This window comes from Coregonus lavaretus, assembly GCF_964263955.1.
Source record: "Coregonus lavaretus genome assembly, contig: HAP1_SCAFFOLD_2831, whole genome shotgun sequence".
NCBI classification, from domain to species: domain Eukaryota; kingdom Metazoa; phylum Chordata; class Actinopteri; order Salmoniformes; family Salmonidae; genus Coregonus; species Coregonus lavaretus.
In genome coordinates this window covers 40,857-65,011 of record NW_028162774.1, presented here as the reverse complement: position 1 = coordinate 65,011, position 24,155 = coordinate 40,857, and the positions used below count along the sequence as shown (strand labels likewise).

General features: G+C 44.3%; 1 protein-coding gene across 1 annotated transcript in view; it reads left to right on the top strand.

The window, feature by feature from the left end:
• Window positions 1-24,155, top strand: part of LOC311118869 (low-density lipoprotein receptor-like) — a gene marked incomplete at both ends in the record, with an annotated part of 60,127 nt that overhangs the window by 362 nt on the left and 35,610 nt on the right. The window contains 2 exons of the mRNA XM_084193634.1: window positions 50-178; window positions 14,198-14,572. Of these exons, the coding sequence (XP_084049760.1) occupies window positions 50-178; window positions 14,198-14,572 (504 nt within the window). The remainder of the gene's footprint in view (window positions 1-49; window positions 179-14,197; window positions 14,573-24,155) is intronic.

The following is a 24,155-nucleotide window of genomic DNA, read 5'->3' as shown; positions in this document are numbered from 1 at the left end:
TCTCCCTCTCTCTCTCTCTCTCTCTCTCTCCCTCTCTCTCCCTCGATAGGTCGACAGACGTGCCCACCTGAGAAGTTTGACTGTGGGGGGTCAGCCAGCAAGTGTGTCTCGTTGTCATGGAGATGTGATGGAGAGAGGGACTGTGAGAATGGAGCGGACGAGGACCAGTGTTCCGCAGGTAAGGCTGAAGGGGGCGGGGGGAGGAGAGAGAGAAATACAGAAGAAAGAGAGAGGGAGGAATAGAATAATGGTTAGATCCTCTGTTGAGAGAAAAACAAAGACAGACAAAATTTGACGGAAGCATGAGTGAAAAGAAGAGAGGTATATGCAGTGGTGGAAAAAGTACCCAATTGTCATACTTGAGTAAAAGTAAAGGTACCTTAATAGAAAAGTGAAAGTCACCCAGTAAAATACTACTTGAGTAAAAATATAAAAGTATTTGGTTTTAAATATACTTAAGTATCAAAAGTAAAAGTATAAATCATTTCAAATTTCTTATATTAAGCAAAGCAGACAGCCACATTTTCTCTTGATAAGTGTGTGAATTAGACAATTTTCCTGTCCTGCTAAGCATTCAAAATGTAACAAGTACTTTTGGGTGTCAGGGAAAATATATGGAGTCATTTTCTTTAGGAATGTAGTGAAGTAAAAGTAAAAGTAGTCAAAAATATAAATAGTAAAGTAAAGTACACATACCCCAAAAAACTAAAGTATTTTTACTTAAGTACTTTACACCACTGGGTATATGTTCCTCATGATCATTTGTTTTGGCTTGTGGAGGGAAGAAACACAGTTTGAGGAGCTAAAGGTGTCGGTACAAATAGCGGGCGTGGTATTTTTAGCTCTGTGTCCCAGCTGCCAGTGTTGTTGCTGTGTGTTGATGTGTAGAACATTCAAAGACCTCAGAGTTGTTTCCCCCACTGACGTTTCCTTGATCAATTTTCCCTGACACTGGTTGAGACTGACGTTTCCTTGATCAATTTTCCCTGACACTGGTTGAGACTGACGTTTCCTTGATCAATTCTCCCTGATACTGGGTGAGACTGTAGTTTCCTTAATCAATTCTCCCTGATACTGGGTGAGATTGTAGTTTCCTTGATCAATTCTCCCTGACGCTGGATGAGACTGTCGTTTCCTTGATCAATTCTCCCTGATACTGGGTGAGATTGTAGTTTCCTTGATCAATTCTCCCTGACGCTGGGTGAGATTGTCGTTTCCTTGATCAATTCTCCCTGACGCTGAGTGAGACTGTCGTTTCCTTGATACATTCTCCCTGACGCTGGATGAGACTGTCGTTTCCTTAATCAATTCTCCCTGACGCTGGGTGAGACTGTCGTTTCCTTGATAAATTCTCCCTGACGCTGGGTGAGACTGTCGTTTCCTTGATAAATTCTCCCTGACGCTGGTTGAGACTGTCGTTTCCTTGATAAATTCTCCCTGACGCTGGGTGAGACTGTCGTTTCCTTAATCAATTCTCCCTGACGCTGGGTGAGACTGTCGTTTCCTTGATAAATTCTCCCTGACGCTGGGTGAGACTGTCGTTTCCTTGATAAATTCTCCCTGACGCTGGTTGAGATTGTCGTTTCCTTGATAAATTCTCCCTGACGCTGGTTGAGATTGTCGTTTCCTTGATCAATTCTCCCTGACGCTGGGTGAGACTGTCGTTTCCTTGATAAATTCTCCCTGACGCTGGGTGAGACTGTCGTTTCCTTAATCAATTCTCCCTGACGCTGGGTGAGTGGGAAAAGCAGGTTTCTACACCAGCTCATAAGTAGGGCAGATTTGTCTCTGTGAATGGCTGAGATTGAAACGTCATCTTTCCGTCCGTCCGTCCGTCTGTCTGTCAGTGTGTAGTGAGGTGGCTGTCAAGGTGTGGCTCACACACATTATGTACCTCACACACACACACACACACACACACACACTCCCGTCTACATGGCAGGCCAGAGAGAAATCGCCCACCTTGCGTTTCTCCACCCAATATGAGAGCCATAAAAGCAGCATTGATTTCCCCCTGCTTAGACATGTGACCTATAGTGATATCGATCTCCTTGCATCTCCTGTTTAGAGAATAATATGTATCATACATATAACCTTTACCTGATCTAACAGCTTCCATGGCCTGCCAGACCATTAGGAAAACAAAAGGGCCTCTCAGAATACAGGTTTTTACTGAACACACACACACTAGAGGAGGCTGGTGGGAGGTTCTATAGGAGGACAGGCTCATTGTAAATAGAACAGAGTCTAACGTGTGGTTTCCTTATGTTTGATGTGTTTGACTCTGTTCTATTCATTCCATTCCAGCCATTACAATGAGCCAGTATAGCTCCTCCCACCATCCTCCTTTGACACACACACACACACACACACAGGTTTTCGGTATTATCTGAGGTCAAACCTAAAATAGACCAACACACACTGAGATTGTCTGAAGCTGGAGGGGCGATGATCTTCACTTCGCCCTCTATCTCTATCCGTCCACACATGCAGAGAGATGGCTGAAGAACAGACACATGTGGTCTCTAGTCACAGCAGGATATGACATCACAGACCAGGCAGAGGCATTTCATCCTGTGTTACTATAGTGATTGTGTCCAATATCTCCCAGCTCCAGTTTACCCTGAGTTAGCATTAGCGTTTAGTCCTAGTCTTAGTCCTAGTGTTTAGTCCTAGTCTTAGTCTTAGTGTTTAGTCCTAGTCTTAGTCCTAGTGTTTAGTCCTAGTCTTAGTCCTAGTGTTTAGTCCTAGTCTTAGTCCTAGTGTTTAGTCCTAGTCTTAGTCCTAGTGTTTAGTCCTAGTCTTAGTCCTAGTGTTTAGTCCTAGTCTTAGTCCTAGTGTTTAGTCCTAGTCTTAGTCCTAGTGTTTAGTCCTAGTGTTTAACCTTCATTCCCTCAAAGAGAGAGCGAGAGAGTAGTAGCATACAGCTATCAATGCCATAAACTAACCTTAGGATCAATCAATTCACTAGTGATAGTGTGTTTCCAGTATTCAGCCATACTGTATCCCTATAGTCTCACAGTATTATATTATCCTATCCCTGTATATCTCTCTCACAATATCCATCCTGGCTGTCAGTCACTCACAGGATTTATATTCTACAAATCGTTACATTTGGGAGTTTGTAGACGGGTAATGAAAGCATAAGCTGTTGTTGATGTAGTCATGCAAGCCAATCGGCCCTGCGCCTCAGCCTGTATCACATCATCTCACACCCTGATGGATCTAAATGCAAAGAGAGCTCCTCTGTCTCTATCACTATTCATCACATTGAAATGACGTGGCTATCAAGGAAACCTCTCACATATCTCATTCCCTTTTCATTTCTATTGTATTGACACCGGGGGGGCACTTGTATTGGCTACACGTTCATTCTATCGCCTTTTGATCTATCACAACCAAATACCAAGTGGAAAATAAGATTGGTTATTACATCTTAGAAATATTTCATGGAGGTTCTGATGATAATTGATTTCCTGCCTGATGTGGTCAGTCCGTCTGTGATCTCAGGCTCAATAACAATGACTCATTTGTTCATGTTGAACGACGATCACCACAAAAGTCATTTCCAATTCAGCAGAGCTCCGCAGCCTGCCTGTCTCATGGACTTAGAGTGGAACGATATGTTTGTAATTTCTTTATACAGAAGATGATTCGACTGTCAGGCCGCAGGTCTGTGGAGAGAGAAAAGGACATGGATATTGTTACAGAGGAACAACATATTCAATGTTGCCCCACAACGGTTATCTGTCTGCTTTTCTCACATAAATACAGTATATATTTATTTATTTTATTTTTATTTATTATATACACACACACACAAACACACACACACACACACACACACACACACACACACACACACACAGTACGTTTTTTTCTTCAGTACATTACTTTTAACTCCCTGCCTTATCACAGTAGCTTAGTTCCTAGCGTACAGGCAGTGTGGTCCTGAGGTAGTTAGCTGTAGTGCAGCAGGCAGTGTGGTCCTGAGGTAGTTAGCTGTAGTGCAGCAGGCAGTGTGGTCCTGAGGTAGTTAGCTGTAGTGCAGCAGGCAGTGTGGGCCTGAGGTAGTTAGCTGTAGTGCAGCAGGCAGTGTGGTCCTGAGGTAGTTAGCTGTAGTGCAGCAGGCAGTGTGGGCCTGAGGTAGTTAGCTGTAGTGCAGCAGGCAGTGTGGTCCTGAGGTAGTTAGCTGTAGTGCAGCAGGCAGTGTGATCCTGAGGTAGTTAGCTGTAGTGCAGCAGGCAGTGTGGTCCTGAGGTAGTTAGCTGTAGTGCAGCAGGCAGTGTGGTCCTGAGGTAGTTAGCTGTAGTGCAGCAGGCAGTGTGGTCCTGAGGTAGTTAGCTGTAGTGCAGCAGGCAGTGTGGTCCTGAGGTAGTTAGCTGTAGTGCAGCAGGCAGTGTGGTCCTGAGGTAGTTAGCTGTAGTGCAGCAGGCAGTGTGGTCCTGAGGTAGTTAGCTGTAGTGCAGCAGGCAGTGTGGTCCTGAGGTAGTTAGCTGTAGTGCAGCAGGCAGTGTGGTCCTGAGGTAGTTAGCTGTAGTACAGCAGGCAGTGTGGTCCTGAGGTAGTTAGCTGTAGTGCAGCAGGCAGTGTGGTCCTGAGGTAGTTAGCTGTAGTGCAGCAGGCAGTGTGGTCCTGAGGTAGTTAGCTGTAGTGCAGCAGGCAGTGTGGTCCTGAGGTAGTTAGCTGTAGTGCAGCAGGCAGTGTGGTCCTGAGGTAGTTAGCTGTAGTGCAGCAGGCAGTGTGGTCCTGAGGTAGTTAGCTGTAGTGCAGCTAACTGCCTAATATTGCCATTCTGTACAGTACAGTACACTACTGTACCAACTAGCCATGCACGAGACAGGGAGAGCTGTGCTCAGGGTCAAGTAGAGGTCATACTGGGCGGTTAAGAGCATTGGGCCAGTAACCGAAAAGTCGCTGGTTCGTATCCCAAAGCCGGCAAGGTAGAGAAATCTGCCGTTCTGCCCTTGAGCAAGGCAGTTAATCCCCAACAACCACTGCTCCCTCCGCACCTCTCTGATTCAGAGGGGTTGGGTTAAATGCGGAAGAGACATTTCGGTTGAATGCATTCAGTTGTGCAACTGACTAGGTAGCCCCTTTCCCTGTACGTCCCAGGTTAACCTGAGTGTGTAACACCTTGCTATCTCTGGAATCCCCTCCGCTGTGGCGTGGAGCAAGGTGGAGCTTGTTCAATCAATGAGCTGTCTGTCACAGCAGGAGTGTACAGTACACTCTTAGAAAAAAGGGTTCCAAAAGGGTTCTTCAGCTGTCCCCGTAGGAGAACCCTTTTTGGTTTCAGGTAGAACCCTTTTGGGTTCTATGTTGAATGAACCCTCTATGGAAAGGGTTCTGCATGGAACCGAAAAGAGTTCTACCTGGAACTAAAAGGGTTCTACCTGGAACTAAAAGGGTTTTTACCTGGAACGAAAACTAGTTCTTCAAAGAGTTCTCATATGACAGGGATCATCAACTAGATTCAGCCGTGGGCCGATTTTTTTCTTGAGTGGATGGTCAGGGGGCCAGAACATAATTTCTAATAATTTGTAGACTGCAAATTGAGCGCAAGAATCCCAAACAGATATAATATTTGATACTAATCATTTCAAACCTTGCTTACATTTGTATACGAACACATACATGGGGAGAACAAGTATTTGATACACTGCCGATATTGCAGGTTTTCCTACTTACAAAGCATGTAGAGGTCTGTAATTTTTATCATAGGTACACTTCAACTGTGAGAGACGGAATCTAAAACAAAAATCCAGAAAATCACAATATATGATTTTTAAGTAATTAATTTGCATTTTATTGCATGACATAAGTATTTGATACATCAGAAAAGCAGAACTTAATATTTGGTACAGAAACCTTTGTTTGCAATTACAGAGATCATACGTTTCCTGTAGGTCTTGACCAGGTTTGCACACACTGCAGCAGGGATTTTGGCCCACTCCTCCATACAGACCTTCTCCAGATCCTTCAGGTTTCGGGGCTGTCGCTGGGCAATACGGACTTTCATCTCCCTCCAAAGATTTTCTATTGGGTTCAGGTCTGGAGACTGGCTAGGCCACTCCAGGACCTTGAGATGCTTCTTACGGAGCCACTCCTTAGTTGCCCTGGCTGTGTGTTTCGGGTCGTTGTCATGCTGGAAGACCCAACCACGACCCATCTTCAATGCTCTTACTGAGGGAAGGAGGTTGTTGGCCAAGATCTCGCGATACATGGCCCCATCCATCCTCCCCTCAATACGATGCAGTCGTCCTGTCCCCTTTGCAGAAAAGCATCCCCAAAGAATGATGTTTCTACCTCCATGCTTCACGGTTGGGATGGTGTTCTTTGGGTTGTACTCATCCTTCTTCTTCCTCCAAATACAGCGAGTGGAGTTTAGACCAAAAAGCTATATTTTTGTCTCATCAGACCACATGACCTTCTCCCATTCCTCCTCTGGATCATCCAGATGGTCATTGGCAAACTTCAGACGGGCCTGGACATGCGCTGGCTTGAGCAGGGGGACCTTGCGTGCGCTGCAGGATTTTAATCCATGACGGCGTAGTGTGTTACTAATGGTTTTCTTTGAGACTGTGGTCCCAGCTCTCTTCAGGTCATTGACCAGGTCCTGCTCAGTAGTTCTGGGCTGATCCCTCACCTTCCTCATGATCATTGATGCCCCACGAGGTGAGATCTTGCATGGAGCCCCAGACCGAGGGTGATTGACCGTCATCTTGAACTTCTTCCATTTTCTAATAATTGCGCCAACATTTGTTGCCTTCTCACCAAGCTGCTTGCCTATTGTTCTGTAGCCCATCCCAGCCTTGTGCAGGTCTACAATTTTATCCCTGATGTCCTTACACAGCTCTCTGGTCTTGGCCATTGTGGAGAGGTTGGAGTCTGTTTGATTGAGTGTGTGGACAGGTGTCTTTTATACAGGTAACGAGTTCAAACAGGTGCAGTTAATACAGGTAATGAGTGGAGAACAGGAGGGCTTCTTAAAGAAAAACTAACAGGTCTGTGAGAGCCGGAATTCTTACTGGTTGGTAGGTGATCAAATACTTGCAATGCAATAAAATGCAAATTAATTACTTAAAAATCATACAATGTGATTTTCTGGATTTTTGTTTTAGATTCTGTCTCTCACAGTTGAAGTGTACCTATGATAAATATTACAGACCTCTACATGCTTTGTAAGTAGGAAAACCAGCAAAATCGGCAGTGTATCAAATACTTGTTCTCCCCACTGTATATCTCTCTATTATGCGTTGGAATACTTTGGAATAAACATACACACGCCTTGATATTCTCGCCTGTCCAGCCTGCGCAAAAAAATAAATACAGCTTCCATCCCATTATTTGATAACGGATCAAGAGAGTTTGGAAGAGTCCAGCCACCTTTATAAATTACAGAGGAAGAGCTGTGTGTGTGTGTGTGTGTGTGTGTGTGTGTGTGTGTGTGTGTTTGTATCCCGAACGCTCGACTTGGCGCAGCATCCAGTCTCCATTAAAAAGCCCTTCATTTATAATCTTTTCACACTGGGCCTGTGACTGTGTAGGTGTAATGGGATGTGGGCACGGAACACACACACAGTCGCTCCTTTCCCAGAGGCGGTGCGGTTGTTTCAGACTCTAGCCATTTCCCAATAGCTTCTGAAAACATTGGGTCATTTGCTGTTCTTCTCTAAGCACCTCTCTCCCCCTCACACCCACGCCATATCACACAGGAGATGGAACTGCAGCTGGGAGGTGGTTCGACCCAAACCTAAAACATTGACAGCTTCCTCACAGGGCCTGAGGAAAACAACAGAGGGAGGGAGGGAGGGAGGGAGGGAGGGAGGGAGGGAGGGAGGGAGGGAGGGAGGGAGGGAGGGAGGGAGAATGATGGGAGGGGGTAGAGAAAGTGAGAGAAAAAGACAGAGAGAGAGGGAAATAATTAAAGGAGTAAGAATGGGAGAGCGATGCAGTTGAGATTTATTCATCTGATTATTATTAGGATAGACAGGAAGAAAGTCGCTGGTGCTGATAAAGCCATGTAAAAATGATAATTATGTAATTACCACCCACTGGCTGTGTAGAACGTTGGGGCCTGCCTTTCTATATTGTACAGATCTAATCATGTGATTTAAGCCTGATCTGCATCTTTATCTGAGCTGGGCCATTGCTAATTTATTCATAGATTTATTTACTGTTCGCCAGTTTTCGAAAGAAACACAATTAATTTCCAGCAACGCACGCAGAGCGGGAATTACCCCCTGCCCACACTGAACGACAAGGGACCAGAGATGCGTTCGGGATCTTGTTCTGTCTGACAGTTTGCGTTCTAACCGCCTTGAGTCTCTGTGAAATGTATTAATTAATTAATCAATTACCATACAGAACTCCAACATCAGCCTCAACAACACCATACCCTTTCTGGCATCCAATGTCCATCTCTTCTTCATTCTAGAAAGGTTGACATAATCCCACCAGGGGAAGCTACGTGAAGACTGACTGGCATAATTTGATTAATATTTAAATCCAGACCTAACCACCATCTGACTCCTCTAGTGATGTCTGGTGATTGAGCCATTCATGGGGTATTCTCCTTTACATTCCCATGGCTGATATCTGTTACCTACCCATCATGCCTAGCTGTGAAAGAGTAGAGGTATCGCTGGTGGATGACACTGATCTTATCTAAAGATTTCTCTTTGTCTCCTGGTGATATTCTGCTATTTCCTTTTCATCTGTGGTGCCATTTACCGTGGCTCCTCCAGGCTCCCTCCCCAGACAGACAGACAGACAGACAGACTACACTGAGACACCCTAAGACTAGGCTGCCCTTTAAACCATCAGACATAAATGCTGTCTCTCTGGGCTTTTACTGCAGTTTTATACCATTAATAGCATGGGGAAATAATTTCAAAACCACCAATTTGAAATTCTTTTGAAAGACTACCACCAATTTAAAATGTCTTTGAAAAGACCACCACCCGTTTGGAATTCATCTTAAAAGACATCCAGTTCGGAGCGTAGCCCATCAGAGGTGAATCTTTTCCCAATTACCGCACAGCGCAGGGTGGCTAAATTGTCACACCCCCTATTATGTCATGTCGTGTCATCATATAATGTCTTATCACTACCTGTCCCGCTCTCCTCACTCTTGTCCATGATATGATTGATTTTTTTTAAACATTAAATGCGCTATGCATTATGTGGGTTGAATGCTGTAACACAGAATAAAACATGATGGAAGTGACTGCCCATGACTGCTTATCACTTATCAACCATCATTTATTCACATTACTTTACTTTAATACAATATTTCAGTTGTTCTGAATATTACATTTGTTTTATTTAATGACTTTATTATTTAATTCCAAGTCATCATCTCATCTCTATAGAGCTGCTGCTTATGCTGTCTGACAAAATCACTATTTTAGTAGTTCTTCAAAGTAAATAAGGCATACTTCTATGACTGCTGAATACCAACGATCAATCACTTAGATTATGTCTTTTCAGGTAGAGAAACACCACATGGCCAAAAGTATGTGGACAGCTGCTCGTCAAACATCTCATTCCAAAATCATGGGCATTAATATGGATTTGGTCCCCCCTTTGCTGCTATAACAGCCTCCACTCTTCTGGGAAGGCTTTCCACTAGATGTTGGAACATTGCTGCGGGGACATTAGTGAGGTCTGGTGCTGATGGGCGACTAGGCCTGGCTCGCAGTCGGAGTTCCAATTCATCACCAAAGGTGTTAGTTGGGGTTGAGGTCAGGGCTCTGTGCAGGCCAGTCAAGTTCTTCCACACCGATCTCGACAAACCATTTCTGTATGGACCTCGCTTTGTGCATGGGGGCATTGTCATGCTGAAACAGGAAAGGGCCTTCCCCAAACTGTTGCCACAAAGTTGGAAGCACATAATCGTCTAGAATGTCATTGTATGCTGTAGTGTTAAGATTTCCCTTCACTGTAACTAAGGGGCCTAGCCCAAACCATGAAAAACAGCTCCAGACCATTATTCCTCCTCCACCAAACTTTACAGTTGGCACTATGCATTGGGGCAGGTAGCATTTTCCTGGCATCCACCAAACCCAGATTTGTCTGTCGGACTGCCAGATGGTGAAGCGTGATTCATCACGCCAGAAAACGCGTTTCCACTGCTCCAGAGTCCAATGGCGGCGAGCTTTACACCACTCCAGCTGACGCTTGCATTGTGCATGGTGATCATAGGCTTGTGTGTGGCTGCTCGGCCATGGAAACCCATTTCATGAAGCTCCTGACGAGTAGTTATTGTGCTGACGTTGCTTCCAGAGGCAGTTTGGAACTTGGTAGTGAGTATTGCAGCCGAGGACAGACGATTTTTACACACTTTACGCTTCAGCACTCGGTGGTCTCGTTCTGTGAGCTTGTGTGGCCTACCACTTCGCGGCTGAGCCGTTGTTGCTCCTAGACGTTTCCACTTCACAATAACAGTACTTACAGTTGACCGGGGCAGCTCTAGCAGGGCAGAAATTTGACGAACTGACTTGTTGGAAAGGTGGCATCCTATGACGGTGTCACGTTGAAAGTCACTGAGCTCTTCAGTACGGGCCATTCTTCTGCTAATATTTGTCTATGGAGACTGCATGGCTGTGTGCTTGATTTTATACACCTATCAGCAACAGGTGTGGCTGAAATACCTGAATCCACTAATTTGAAGGGGTGTCCACATACTTCTGGCCATGTAGTGTACCTCGTGAAGCAACTGCTCTCTATCCCTCTCGATCACGCGTTCTTCTTTCTTATCTCCCTCTCCGTGTCTGCCCCACACAGACCGGACAGGTAGGCCTCAAATGGATTATGGTCATTGTAGTTAATTACCACGTTTTCTGCTCTACACCACTCAGAATATTAGCCTGTTGGAAACTACAGCTCTCTACTGCATCGCACAGTTTGGGCTTGATCTGATATATCTCTAGAGAAACTGTGCAATTGATGTGAGCATTGATCTCACAGAAAAAAACTGACCTAAATGTAATTCAAATGATTGAACGAACGTATGTCAACATTTTGGTTAATCGCTTAGCACTACTGAGTACTCACGTGGCCTGTCTATCTGCCTCTACCTGTCAGTCTGATAGCCTGTGAACCCCAACCTCAAAGCCCTAATTTAGTCAAAGTACTGATAAACAGCATGAGACCCTAGAGAGGGGCTGACTGGCGGCCTGTCTATACACACACACATCCCCATCCACATTCTCTCACATAAACAGGCCCATCTGGCCCTCCTGTCTGTAGTTCACGTGTATGGTTGTAACTACTGAATCCCTCCCCCTCCTCCTCCTCCTCCTCTTCCTCCTCCTCCTCTTTCTCCTCCTCCTCCTCCTCTTCCTCCTCCTCCTCCTCCTCCTCCTTCCCCAACCCAAAGCTCCAGAGTCTTTAGCCTACTAAGTGAACTGGCTAACATCTCCTATGAGGAGAGCTGTACATCATAGATGTGTCTTGTTTCAGATACAACTTTTCATCCCAAATTGCACCCTATTTCAATATATCATGCACTACTTTTGACCGAAGTAGTGCACTATATAGGGAATAGGGTGCCATTTGGGGGGCAGTCAGGGGGGTTCCCTCAGGGAACACATCTCTCTGATCCACACTGCTTTAATGATTTAAGTATAATGGTGCCTCATAGCAACGGTGAACGCTACATTAGCTCGCTGTTGCAAAACAATGGCTCAAGACGATACCCAGGCCAGGAGATGTGGGATGGGGAGTGGAGGACTACAGCTCATCGTTACTGCTATCCAGAGGCTGCTGTTGACAAATTGTTTTCCCTAAATAGAATTATTCATCAGGATATGATCAGCCCTGGATGTCAGCACAGCACCAGTAGACCATTCTATCATCATTGATTAGTTGTATTGATAACTCATATGTAGATATAGATTGGTATTCTAGCCCATGTTGTTTGTTTGCTCTATGGTCCATTAGAGCCAGACTAGAAGGCTGTAGACCAGGTGTCTGGCTGAAGATGTTGGGTACCGACTTCAGACGAGCCCTGTGACGCTAGTGTTGGTGAGAGTCTCGTCTTGGCATAGAGGGGTCATAATAGTTTTGTAGGTTTTGACGTTTTTGGGATGTCTCATGGTCTGACAAACACAGCTGTAGCTCTGCCACCTTTCACCGCAGATGCGGAAGACCAACATTGACGGATGCGGTGGATTGAGACGCAGCCCGTGCAGAAAAACAGATACTGTATGTCTCGCTTAAACAGACATGGGAATTTCTGGGGATTTTTGTATTATGCTAATTCAATTTCCACAGGGGCGCGGACATTGACTCTAGGGGTTAAGTTGCTTGATGGAGGATTTATCTATGAGAAATATATCAGAGAGCCAAATGCTATTCTGAAGCCAGCATACAGTATAATATGATACTCGGTAAAAGAGAGGTGTTCATATCATTCTTCTTAGACGACAAATAGCATCAACAGTGTTTGCTTTTTCATTAATTTATCTGTAAATTCCAACATTCAACCACTGTTGATTGGCAACAAAGTCTATTGACCTGAATTAAAATGTGTCCTTGCTCAACTGTCAGTCAATTAACATACAGACAGAGAGGGGGGATTGGGGGTTGACCTGGGAAACACCTGATCATATAATTGCCTCTTGTTTATTTGTTGACTTAATTAAATTACTCTGATAGGAGTGGAGATGATTAGTATGCTTCCGCAAAATTAGCAGAAAATCCAATTGGCTATTATTATAATTAGCCCCAGTGGCGCAGTGTGTTATGTGTGGTGAGAGACACTGAAGTGGTGGGCCACACACACACACACACACACACACACACACACACACACACACACACACACACACACACACACACACACACACACACAGAAGTGAAATGCTACTGAAAGACAAGTGTGCCCTTTCCCCACAACACATAAATCATAGGGAGTCAGTCCAATGTGGAAATGTGATAATGTCACTGTTGGGAATGGCTGGAGTATGTCACTGTGGGTGTTACACTCCACACTCCACAGAGCCTGGATAGGTGAAAAGGCTAAAGTGGCATTTATCATCTGCTGTGAACACTAGCCAGTTGGCAGGAGTGTGTTTATATGAACTGCAGTATGACTTAAGTATGAGAGGAAGGATGTCAGTTGAGGTTTGTGTGTATCTGTTGTAGCAGTATTTGGGTACCTGCTTTCTGTACGTGCATGTCCTAATATTACTGTCTGTGTGAGTAGTTCGGCATTATGCCAGTATGTGTGTGTGTGTGTCTATGAGTGAGTGTGTGTGTGTGTGTATGAGTGAGTGTGTCTGTGAGTGAGTGAGTGAGTGTGTTTGTGAGTGAGTGTGTGTGTTTGTGAGTGAGTGTGTGTGTGTGTGTGTGTGTGTGTCTATGAGTGAGTGTGTGTGAGCTTGTCTGTGTCTTTGTGTGTTTAAATGAGCCTGTGAATTCTCTCTCTGCACTATGTCCGCACAGTGTTATAGCAATCCTCTACATAAAAAGGCCATACAACTCAATACCTCCACAGTTATCCCTTTGGTTCAGCTGACCCTATTAAGGCAGGGCCAGCCGCTTATCACTGCATACTAACAGTCATTTAGCCTGTGCTGCCACTACACAGAGCCAGGGCCAGGCCTGGGGCTATTTGGGCAGCCAGGAAATCAATGAGGTTAGAGGGAGACACAGAGAGGTTATAGAGGAGCCTGTCAGAGCCTGTCTCAGAGCATCTCTCTCAGTCTCAGACACATACAGTACAGAAGCCAAGTGTTTTTAGCATGGCTGTGGCTCTTGGCCCTGGAGGCTCCATGGCTGGATGTGTAGTTCAGAGCAGGCCCAGGCGCCTGTGGCTCTGGGCCCTGGAGGCTCCATGGCTGGATGTGTAGTTCAGAGCAGGCCCAGGCGCCTGTGGCTCTGGGCCCTGGAGGCTCCATGGCTGGATGTGTAGTTCAGAGCAGGGCCTGGAGTGTGATTGTGTTTCTCATCTCTAATCTCATACCCTTTTTAGCGCCCACTGTCATTCTGTTACGCAGTCTGTTAGAAGAAGTTCCTCTTTCTTACTGTTCTGTTTTGTCTAAACTCTCTTACATGACTCTTACATGACAGCTCATGGTTTCCCTTCATCACTCTCCCATGTTTAGACCTCTAACTCATCCCTCTCTCTTTCTTTCTCTCTCTCTCTCTCTCTCTCTCTCTCCGTGTCTCTTGCTTCCCTCTACAGACGCCAAGGCCTGCCCCGCCAAGGAGTTCCAGTGCCATAACAGGAAGTGTGTGGCTCCCATCTTTGTGTGCGACGGCGATGACGACTGCGGGGATGGGAGTGATGAGGAGAAGTGTTCCATTTCCACCTGTGGCCCCCACGAGTTCCGCTGTAACGACTCAGAGTGCATCCCAGCCCTGTGGAGCTGCGATGGGGACCCAGACTGCGGGGATAAGTCTGATGAGTCTATGGAGCGCTGTAGTCGCCGGACAGAGCCCCAGAAGCCCCGTTGCCCGGCGGGGGAGTTCCAGTGTGGAAGTGGAGAGTGTGTCCACCTCAACTGGAAGTGTGACGGCGACGCAGACTGCAAGGACAAATCTGACGAGGCTGACTGCGGTAAGTCATCTACTGTATCTGGGCTTGGGTCACCTGAGGATGCACACAGGATGTGGCCGTACATATACAGTGCATTCGGAAAGAATTCAGACCCCTTGACTTTTTCCACATTATTTTTACATTACAGCCTTATTCTAAAATGGATTAAATTGTTTTTTTTCCCCTCATCAATCTATGGCTGTGGTCAAAAGTTTTGAAAATGACACAAATATTAATCTTCACAAAGTCTGCTGCCTCAGTTTTTATGATGGCAATTTGCATATACTCCAGAATGTTATGAAGAGTGATCAGATGAATTGCAATTAATTGCAAAGTCCCTCTTTGCCATGAAAATGAACTTAATCCCCAAAATACATTTCCACTGCATTTCAGCCCTGCCACAAAAGGACCAGCTCGCATCATGTCAGTGATTCTCTCGTTAACACAGGTGAGAGTGTTGACGAGGACAAGGCTGGAGATCACTCTGTCATGCTGATTACATTTTACATTTACATTTTAGTCATTTAGCAGATGCTCTTATCCAGAGCGACTTACAGTTAGTGAGTGCATACATTTTCATACTGGCCCCCCGTGGGAATCGAACCCACAACCCTGGCGTTGCAAGCGCCATGCTCTACCAACTGAGCTACAGGAGGCCCCTGATTGAGTTAGAATAACAGACTGGAAGCTTTTAAAGGAGGGTGGTGCTTGAAATCATTGTTCTTCCTCTGTTAACCATGGTTACCTGCAAGGAAACACGTGCCGTCATCATTGCTTTGCACAAAAAGGGCTTCATAGGCAAGGATATTGCTGCCAGTAAGATTGCACCACCTAAATCAACCATTTATCGGATCATCAAGAACTTCAAGGAGAGAGGTTCAATTGTTGTGAAGAAGGCGTCAGGGCACCCAAGAAAGTCCAGCAAGCGCCAGGACCGTCTCCTAAAGTTGATTCAGCTGCGGGATCGGGGCACCACCTGTGCAGAGCTTGCTCAGGAATGGCAGCAGGCAGGTGTGAGTGCATCTGCACGCACAGTGAGGCAAAGACTTTTGGAATATGGCCTGATGTCAAGAAGGGCAGCAAAGAAGCCACTTCTCTCCAGGAAAAACATCAGGGACAGACTGATATTCTGCAAAAGGTACAGGGATTGGACTGCTGAGGACTGGGGTAAAGTCATTTTCTCTGATGAATCCCCTTTCTGATTGTTTGGGGCATCTGGAAAAAAGCTTGTCCAGAGAAGACAAGTTGAGTGCTACCATCAGTCCTGTGTCATGCCAACAGTAAAGCATCCTGAGACCATTCATGTGTGGGGTTGCTTCTCAGCTAAGGGAGTGGGCTCAATCACAATTTTGCCTAAGAACACAGCCATGAATAAAGAATGGTACCAACAAATCCTCCGAGAGCAACTTCTCCCAACAATCCAAGAACAGTTTGGTGATGAACAATGCCTTTTCCAGCATGATGGAGCACCTTGCCATAAGGCAAAAGTGATAACTAAGTGGCTCTGGGAACAAAACATCAACATTTTGGGTCCATGGCCAGGAAACTCCCCAGACCTTAATCCCATTGAGAACTTGTGGTCAATCCTCAAGAGGCGGGTGGACAAACAAAAACCCACACATTCTAACAAACTCCAAGCATTGATTATGCAAGAATGGGCTGCCATCAGTCAGGATGTGGCCCAGAAGTTAATTGACAGCATGCCAGGGCGGATTGCAGAGGTCTTGAAAAAGAAGGGTCAACACTGCAAATATTGACTATTTGCATAAACTGAATGTAATTGTAAATAAAAGCCTTTGACACTTATGGAAAGCTTGTAATTATACTTCAGTATACCATAGTAACATCTGACAAAAATATCTAAAAACACTGAAGCAGCAAACTTTGTGAAGACCAATACTTGTGTCATTCTCAAAACTGTTGACCACGACTGTACACACAATACCCCTTAATGACGAAGCAAAAAAATTATTTTATAATTTTTTGCAAATATATTACAAAAAAAACGTTAATATATAATTTACATAGGTATTCAGACCCTTTACTCTGTACTTTGTTGAACCACCTTTGGCACCGATTACAGCCTCAAGTCTTCTTGGGTATGACGCTACAAGCTTGGCACACCTGTATTTGGTGAGTTTCTCCCATTCTTCTCTGCAGATCCTCTCAAGCTCTGTCAGGTTAGATGGGGAGCATCGCTGCACAGCTATTTTCAGGTCTCTCCAGAGATGTTCGATCAGGTTCAAGTCTGGACTCTGGCTGGGCCACTCAAGGACATTCAGAGACTTGTCCCGAACCCACTCCTGCGTTGTCTTGGCTGTGTGCCTAGGGTCGTTGTCCTGTTGGAAGGTGAACCATCGCCCCAATCAGAGGTCCTGAGCACTCTGGAGCAGGTTCAAAAGATCTCTCTGTACTTTGCTCCGTTCATCTTTCCCTCGATCCTGACTAGTCTCCCTGCCACTGAAAGACATCCCCACAGCATGATGCTGCCACCACCATGCTTCACCGTAGGGATGGTGCCAGGTTTGCTTGGCATTCAGGCCAAAGAGTTCAGTCTTGGATTCATCAGACCAGAGAATATAGTTTTTCATGGTCTGAGTCCTTTAGGTGCCTTTTGGCAAACTCCAAGCTTGCTGTCATGTGCCTTTTACTGAGGAGTGGCTTCCGTCTGGCCACTCTACCATAAAGGCCTGATTGGTGGAATGCTGCAGAGATGGTTGTCCTTCTGGAAGGTTCTCCCATCTCCACAGAGGAACTTTGGAGCTCTGTCAGAGTGACCATTGGGTTCTTGGTCACCTCCCTGACCAAGAAGTCCCTTCTCCCACGATTGCTCAGTTTGGCCAGGCAGCCAGCTCTAGGAAGAGTCTGGGTGGTTCCAAACTTCTTCCATTTAAGAATGATGAAGGCCACTGTGTACTTGGGGACATTCAATGCTGCAGAGTTTTTTTGGTACCCTTCCCCAGATCTGTGACTCGACACAATCCTGTCTCGGAGCTCTATGGACAATTCCTTCGACCTCATGGCTTGGTTTTTGCTCTGACATGCACTGTCAACTGTTGGACCTTATATAGACAGGTATGCCTTTCCAAATAATTTCCAATCAATTTAATTTACCACAGGTGAACTCCAATCAAGTTGTAGAAACATGATCACAGATGATCAATGGAAAAATAATGCACCTGAGCTCAATTTCAAGACTCATAGCAAAGGGTCTGAATAGTTATGTAAATGAGGTATTTCTACAAACCTGTTTTCACTTTGTCATTATGAGGTATTGTGTGTAGATTGAAAAATAATTAAGTACATTTTTAGAATAAGGCTGTAACGTAACAAAATGTGGAAAAAGTGAAGGGGTCTGAAAACTTTCCGAATGCACTGTATATGTATATAGTCTATATGGACAGGAAGTGGAGTTTTCTGTGTGTGTAGGGTTGTAGTAAGCTTAGAATGACTTAACAGCTTAAAATCACTATACATATCTATGTACAATTAATATATGTGGATGGATTTGTTTGTGTACAGGCATTGGTGTGTATTGTAGCCTCTTTGTCTGTATGTGTGTGCCTGCGTGTCTGTATGAATGATACAGTATGCTATCAAAGCCCCCCTGAGACATCTGTTTTGGCGCCCGTTAATAAGAAGCTCCACGCTGGAATCACCACGGCAATCAGTGGGGTTGGTTGCCATGCAACAGTGTGATGATTGGAACAGTGGAGAGCCCTTGAGAGGGAGCGAGGGTCCCCACTACCATGCCCTCTCTCCCTGAGTAACACACTATTCTCAACCCCAGAGACCACTCAGTAATGACAAACACTGATCACAAAGACAGGGAGGAAGTCAGAGTAGATTCATGCAGGGGTTTCAGACTTATTAGAGGGTTTGGATGTTAAAATATGATTAAACCTACCTACCATTATGATCAAAAACAATATTATGATTAAAATATAATATCCTCCCTTATTGTGGGTACTTTATGTTAACTGTAGAGACCATACTAATGTTAAACCGATGTACAAGTCATACCAGTGCTGTGGTGTCATGTGTAGTGGTATGTGATGACATGATCATTACTTAAAAAAATTAAATAATTAATGAACAACTTTTATTGTGTGCTCTGAAATAAAACCCAGTCCACGGAGGCCCACAGGAGAGGTCATCATGCTGGGTTTAGAGACAAAACATGTGGCTATGAGTCCAGAGACTGTTAGGAAAAGTAACCCAAATAAACATTAACATAACCTTTAAGTCTATATATTAGATGAAGTGCAAACAAACCACCCACAGCACAGACATTTTAGTAAGTTATTGTATCTTTGTTTCTTTGTGTCTTCTGATGAGCAGGACCCTAATGCAGTGTTCTGTGCATTTGTTTTGTTACAACCCAACATGAAATAGAGATACAGGACATTCCCCTGAACTAGGCACATGATTCTATAGGTGTACCTCAAATGTATTTAGCTGATTCCCTCATCGTCTTCCTCTCAAAGCACATTCAATCAATCAATCAATTTTATTTTATATAGCCCTTCTTACATCAGCTAATATCTCGAAGTGCTGTACAGAAACCCAGCCTAAAACCCCAAACAGCTAGTAATGCAGGTGTAGAAGCACGGTGGCTAGGAAAAACTCCCTAGAAAGGCCAAAACCTAGGAAGAAACCTAGAGAGGAACCAGGCTATGAGGGGTGGCCAGTCCTCTTCTGGCTGTGCCGGGTGGAGATTATAACAGAACCATGCCAAGATGTTCAAAAATGTTCATAAGTGACAAGCATGGTCAAATAATAATCAGGAATAAATCTCAGTTGGCTTTTCATAGCCGATCATTAAGAGTTGAAAACAGCAGGTCTGGGACAGGTAGGGGTTCCATAACCGCAGGCAGAACAGTTGAAACTGGAATAGCAGCAAGGCCAGGCGGACTGGGGACAGCAAGGAGTCACCACGGCCGGTAGTCCCGACGTATGGTCCTAGGGCTCAGGTCTCTCAGTTGGCTTTTCATAGCCGATCATTAAGAGTTGAAAACAGCAGGTCTGGGACAGGTAGGGGTTTCGTAACCGCAGGCAGAACAGTTGAAACTGGAATAGCAGCAAGGCCAGGCGGACTGGGAAGCAGAAGATCTGAAGTTCCTCCTAAATTATATACAGTGCATTTGAAAAGTATTCAGACACCTTGACTTTTTCCACATTTTGTTACGTTACAGCCTTATTCTAAAATTGATTAAATTGTTTTTTTCCCCCCCCCTCATCAATCTACGTACAATACCCCATAATGACAAAGCAAAAAAATAGATTATCTGAAATTTTAGCAAATTACAATTTATTTAAAAAAACTGAAATATCACATTTACTTAAGTATTCAGACGCTTTACTCAGTACTTTGTTGAAGCACCTTTGGCAGCGATTACAGCCTCAAGTCTTCTTGGGTATGACGCTGTATATGTATATATATATATATATATATATATATACAGTGAGGGAAAAAAGTATTTGATCCCCTGCTGATTTTGTACGTTTGCCCACTGACAAAGAAATGATCAGTCTATAATTTTAATGGTAGGTTTATTTGAACAGTGAGAGACAGAATAACAACAAAAAAATCCAGAAAAACGCATGTCAAAAATATTATAAATTGATTTGCATTTTAATGAGGGAAATAAGTATTTGACCCCTCTGCAAAATATGACTTAGTACTTGGTGGCAAAACCCTTGTTGGCAATCACAGTGGTCAGACGTTTCTTGTAGTTGGCCACCAGGTTTGCACACATCTCAGGAGGGATTTTGTCCCACTCCTCTTTGCAGATCTTCTCCAAGTCATTAAGGTTTCGAGCCTGACGTTTGGCAACTCGAACCTTCAGCTCCCTCCACAGATTTTCTATGGGATTAAGGTCTGGAGACTGGCTAGGCCACTCCAGGACCTTAATGTGCTTCTTCTTGAGCCACTCCTTTGTTGCCTTGGCCGTGTGTTTTGGGTCATTGTCATGCTGGAATACCCATCCACAACCCATTTTCAATGCCCTGGCTGAGGGAAGGAGGTTCTCACCCAAGATTTGACGGTACATGGCCCTGTCCATGGTCCCTTTGATGCGGTGAAGTTGTCCTGTCCCCTTAGCAGAAAAACACCCCCAAAGCATAATGTTTCCACCTCCATGTTTGACAGTGGGGATGGTGTTCTTGGGGTCATAGGCAGCATTCCTCCTCCTCCAAACACGGCGAGTTGAGTTGATGCCAAAGAGCTCGATTTTGGTCTCATCTGACCACAACACTTTCACCCAGTTCTCCTCTGAATCATTCAGATGTTCATTGGCAAACTTCAGACGGGCCTGTATATGTGCTTTCTTGAGCAGGGGGACCTTGCGGGCGCTGCAGGATTTCAGTCCTTCACGGCGTAGTGTGTTACCAATTGTTTTCTTGGTGACTATGGTCCCAGCTGCCTTGAGATCATTGACAAGATCCTCCCGTGTAGTTCTGGGCTGATTCCTCACCGTTCTCATGATCATTGCAACTCCACGAGGTGAGAACTTGCATGGAGCCCCAGGCCGAGGGACATTGACAGTTCTTTTGTGTTTCTTCCATTTGCGAATAATCGCACCAACTGTTGTCACCTTCTCACCAAGCTGCTTGGCGATGGTCTTGTAGCCCATTCCAGCCTTGTGTAGGTCTACAGTATTGTCCCTGACATCCTTGGAGAGCTCTTTGGTCTTGGCCATTGTAGAGAGTTTGGAATCTGATTGATTGATTGCTTCTGTGGACAGGTGTCTTTTATACAGGTAACAAGCTGAGATTAGGAGCACTCCCATTAAGAGTGTGCTCCTAATCTCAACTCGTTACCTGTATAAAAGACACCTGGGAGCCAGAAATCTTTCTGATTGAGAGGGGGTCAAATACTTATTTCCCTCATTAAAATGCAAATCAATGTATAACATTTTTGACATGTGTTTTTCTGGATTTTTTTGGTTGTTATTCTGTCTCTCACTGTTCAAATAAACCTACCATTAAAATTATAGACTGATCATTTCTTTGTCAGTGGGCAAACGTACAAAATCAGCAGGGGATCAAATACTTTTTCCCCTCACTGTATATATATATATATACATATATATTATTCTACAAAGTAGAAAATTGTCAAAATAAAGAAAAACCCTTGAATGAGTAGGTGTTCTAAAACTTTTGAACGGTAGTGTATGTATATACAGTGGGGAAAAAAAGTATTTAGTCAGCCACCAATTGTGCAAGTTCTCCCACTTATAAAGATGAGAGAGGCCTGTAATTTTCATCATAGGTACACGTCTACTCTAATTGTAGGATTTTTAATGAATTTATTTGCAAATTATGGTGGAAAATAAGTATTTGGTCAATAACAAAAGTTTCTCAATACTTTGTTATATACCCTTTGTTGGCAATGACACAGGTCAAACGTTTTCTGTAAGTCTTCAAGGTTTTCACACACTGTTGCTGGTATTTTGGCCCATTCCTCCATGCAGATCTCCTCTAGAGCAGTGATATTTTGGGGCTGTCGCTGGGCAACACGGACTTTCAACTCCCTCCAAAGATTTTCTATGGGGTTGAGATCTGGAGACTGGCTAGGCCACTCCAGGACCTTGAAATGCTTCTTACGAAGCCACTCCTTCGTTGCCCGGGCGGTGTGTTTGGGATCATTGTCATGCTGAAAGACCCAGCCACGTTTCATCTTCAATGCCCTTGCTGATGGAAGGAGGTTTTCACTCAAAATCTCACGATACATGTCCCCATTCATTCTTTCCTTTACACGGATCAGACGTCCTGGTCCCTTTGCAGAAAAACAGCCCCAAAGCATGATGTTTCCACCCCCATGCTTCACAGTAGGTATGGTGTTCTTTGGATGCAACTCAGCATCCTTTGTCCTCCAAACACGACGAGTTGAGTTTTTACCAAAAAGTTCTATTTTGGTTTCATCTGACCATATGACATTCTCCAATCCTCTTCTGGATCATCCAAATGCACTCTAGCAAACTTCAGACGGGCCTGGACATGTACTGGTTTAAGCAGGGGGACACGTCTGCCACTGCAGGATTTGAGTCCCTGACGGCGTAGTGTTACTGATGGTAGGCTTTGTTACTTTGGTCCCAGGTCTCTGCAGGTCATTCACTAGGTCCCCCCGTATGGTTCTGGGACTTTTGCTCACTGTTCTTGTGATCATTTTGACCCCACGGTGTGAGATCTTGCGTGGAGCCCCAGATCGAGGGAGATTATCAGTGGTCTTGTATGTCTTCCATTTCCTAATAATTGCTCCCACAGTTGATTTCTTCAAACCAAGCTGCTTACCTATTGCAGATTCAGTCTTCCCAGCCTGGTGCAGGTCTACAATTTTGTTTCTGGTGTCCTTTGACAGCTCTTTGGTCTTGGCCATAGTGGAGTTTGGAGTGTGACTGTTTGAGGTTGTGGACAGGTGTCTTTTATACTGATAACAAGTTCAAACAGGTGCCATTAATACAGGTAACGAGTGGAGGACAGATGAGCCTCTTAAAGAAGAAGTTACAGGTCTGTGAGAGCCAGAAATCTTGCTTGTTTGTAGGTGACCAAATACTTATTTTCCTCCATAATTTGCAAATAAATTCATTAAAAATCCTACAATGTGATTTTCTGAAAAAAAAATCTCAATTTGTCTGTCATAGTTGACGTGTACCTATGATGAAGATTACAGGCCTCTCTCATCTTTTTAAGTGGGAGAACTTGCACAATTGGTGGCTGACTAAATACTTTTTTTCCCCACTGTATATATATATATAATACATGTTTTATGTATTTTTATTTATTTGTACATTTATTTGATTAGGGAGTCATACTGAGACCAAGGCCTCTTTTACAGATGAGCCCTAAATTACAGATATTACAGAAAATACACACATCAAAATATAAATACAACATGCAAGCAGAAATAAAGAAAAACAAGGTCATAAAAAACAAACACATTCATTTGTAATAAGGTCCTCAATCAGCTTTCTGAATTGCCTTAGAGGCACCACAACATCACATTTAAGAAGGTTTTGAAGATTGTTCCACAAATAAGGTGCAAGAAAACTAAAAGCTGATTTACCTAACTCAGTATAGACCAAAGGAATTTCCATAGTTAGCCATCCCTGAGACTGGGTGTGGTAACTCATATGTCTAAAGTTTAGTAATGATGTTAGGTACAGTGGGACTTTTTGTAAAAGGGCTTTATAAATTTAAACATAGCAATGTATCAACTTACGTGACATCAAAGAGGGCCAACCAACTTTCTGGTAGAGAATTCAGTTATGAGTTCTAAAATTGTCGCCCATAGTAAAGCGCAGTGCACTATAATAAACTGCATCTAATGGCTTTAAAGAAGCGATGAGAAATGAGAAATGGAGAATCACACACACGCTCACACGCACGCACGCACACACACATACATACACACACAGTACTAACAACAGAACCAGTCCTGGGTGTGTGTTTTACGCGGACAGTGAGTAAATACCATAGAATTAGGAATTAGAATACTAGAATGTACATGAACCATCTTATGATGGGATAAAGGTCAGTCATTTTGGTCAGGGAGTTGGTCAACCATGGTTTGCCAGTGCTGTGATAAGATATTGTGTAAAAT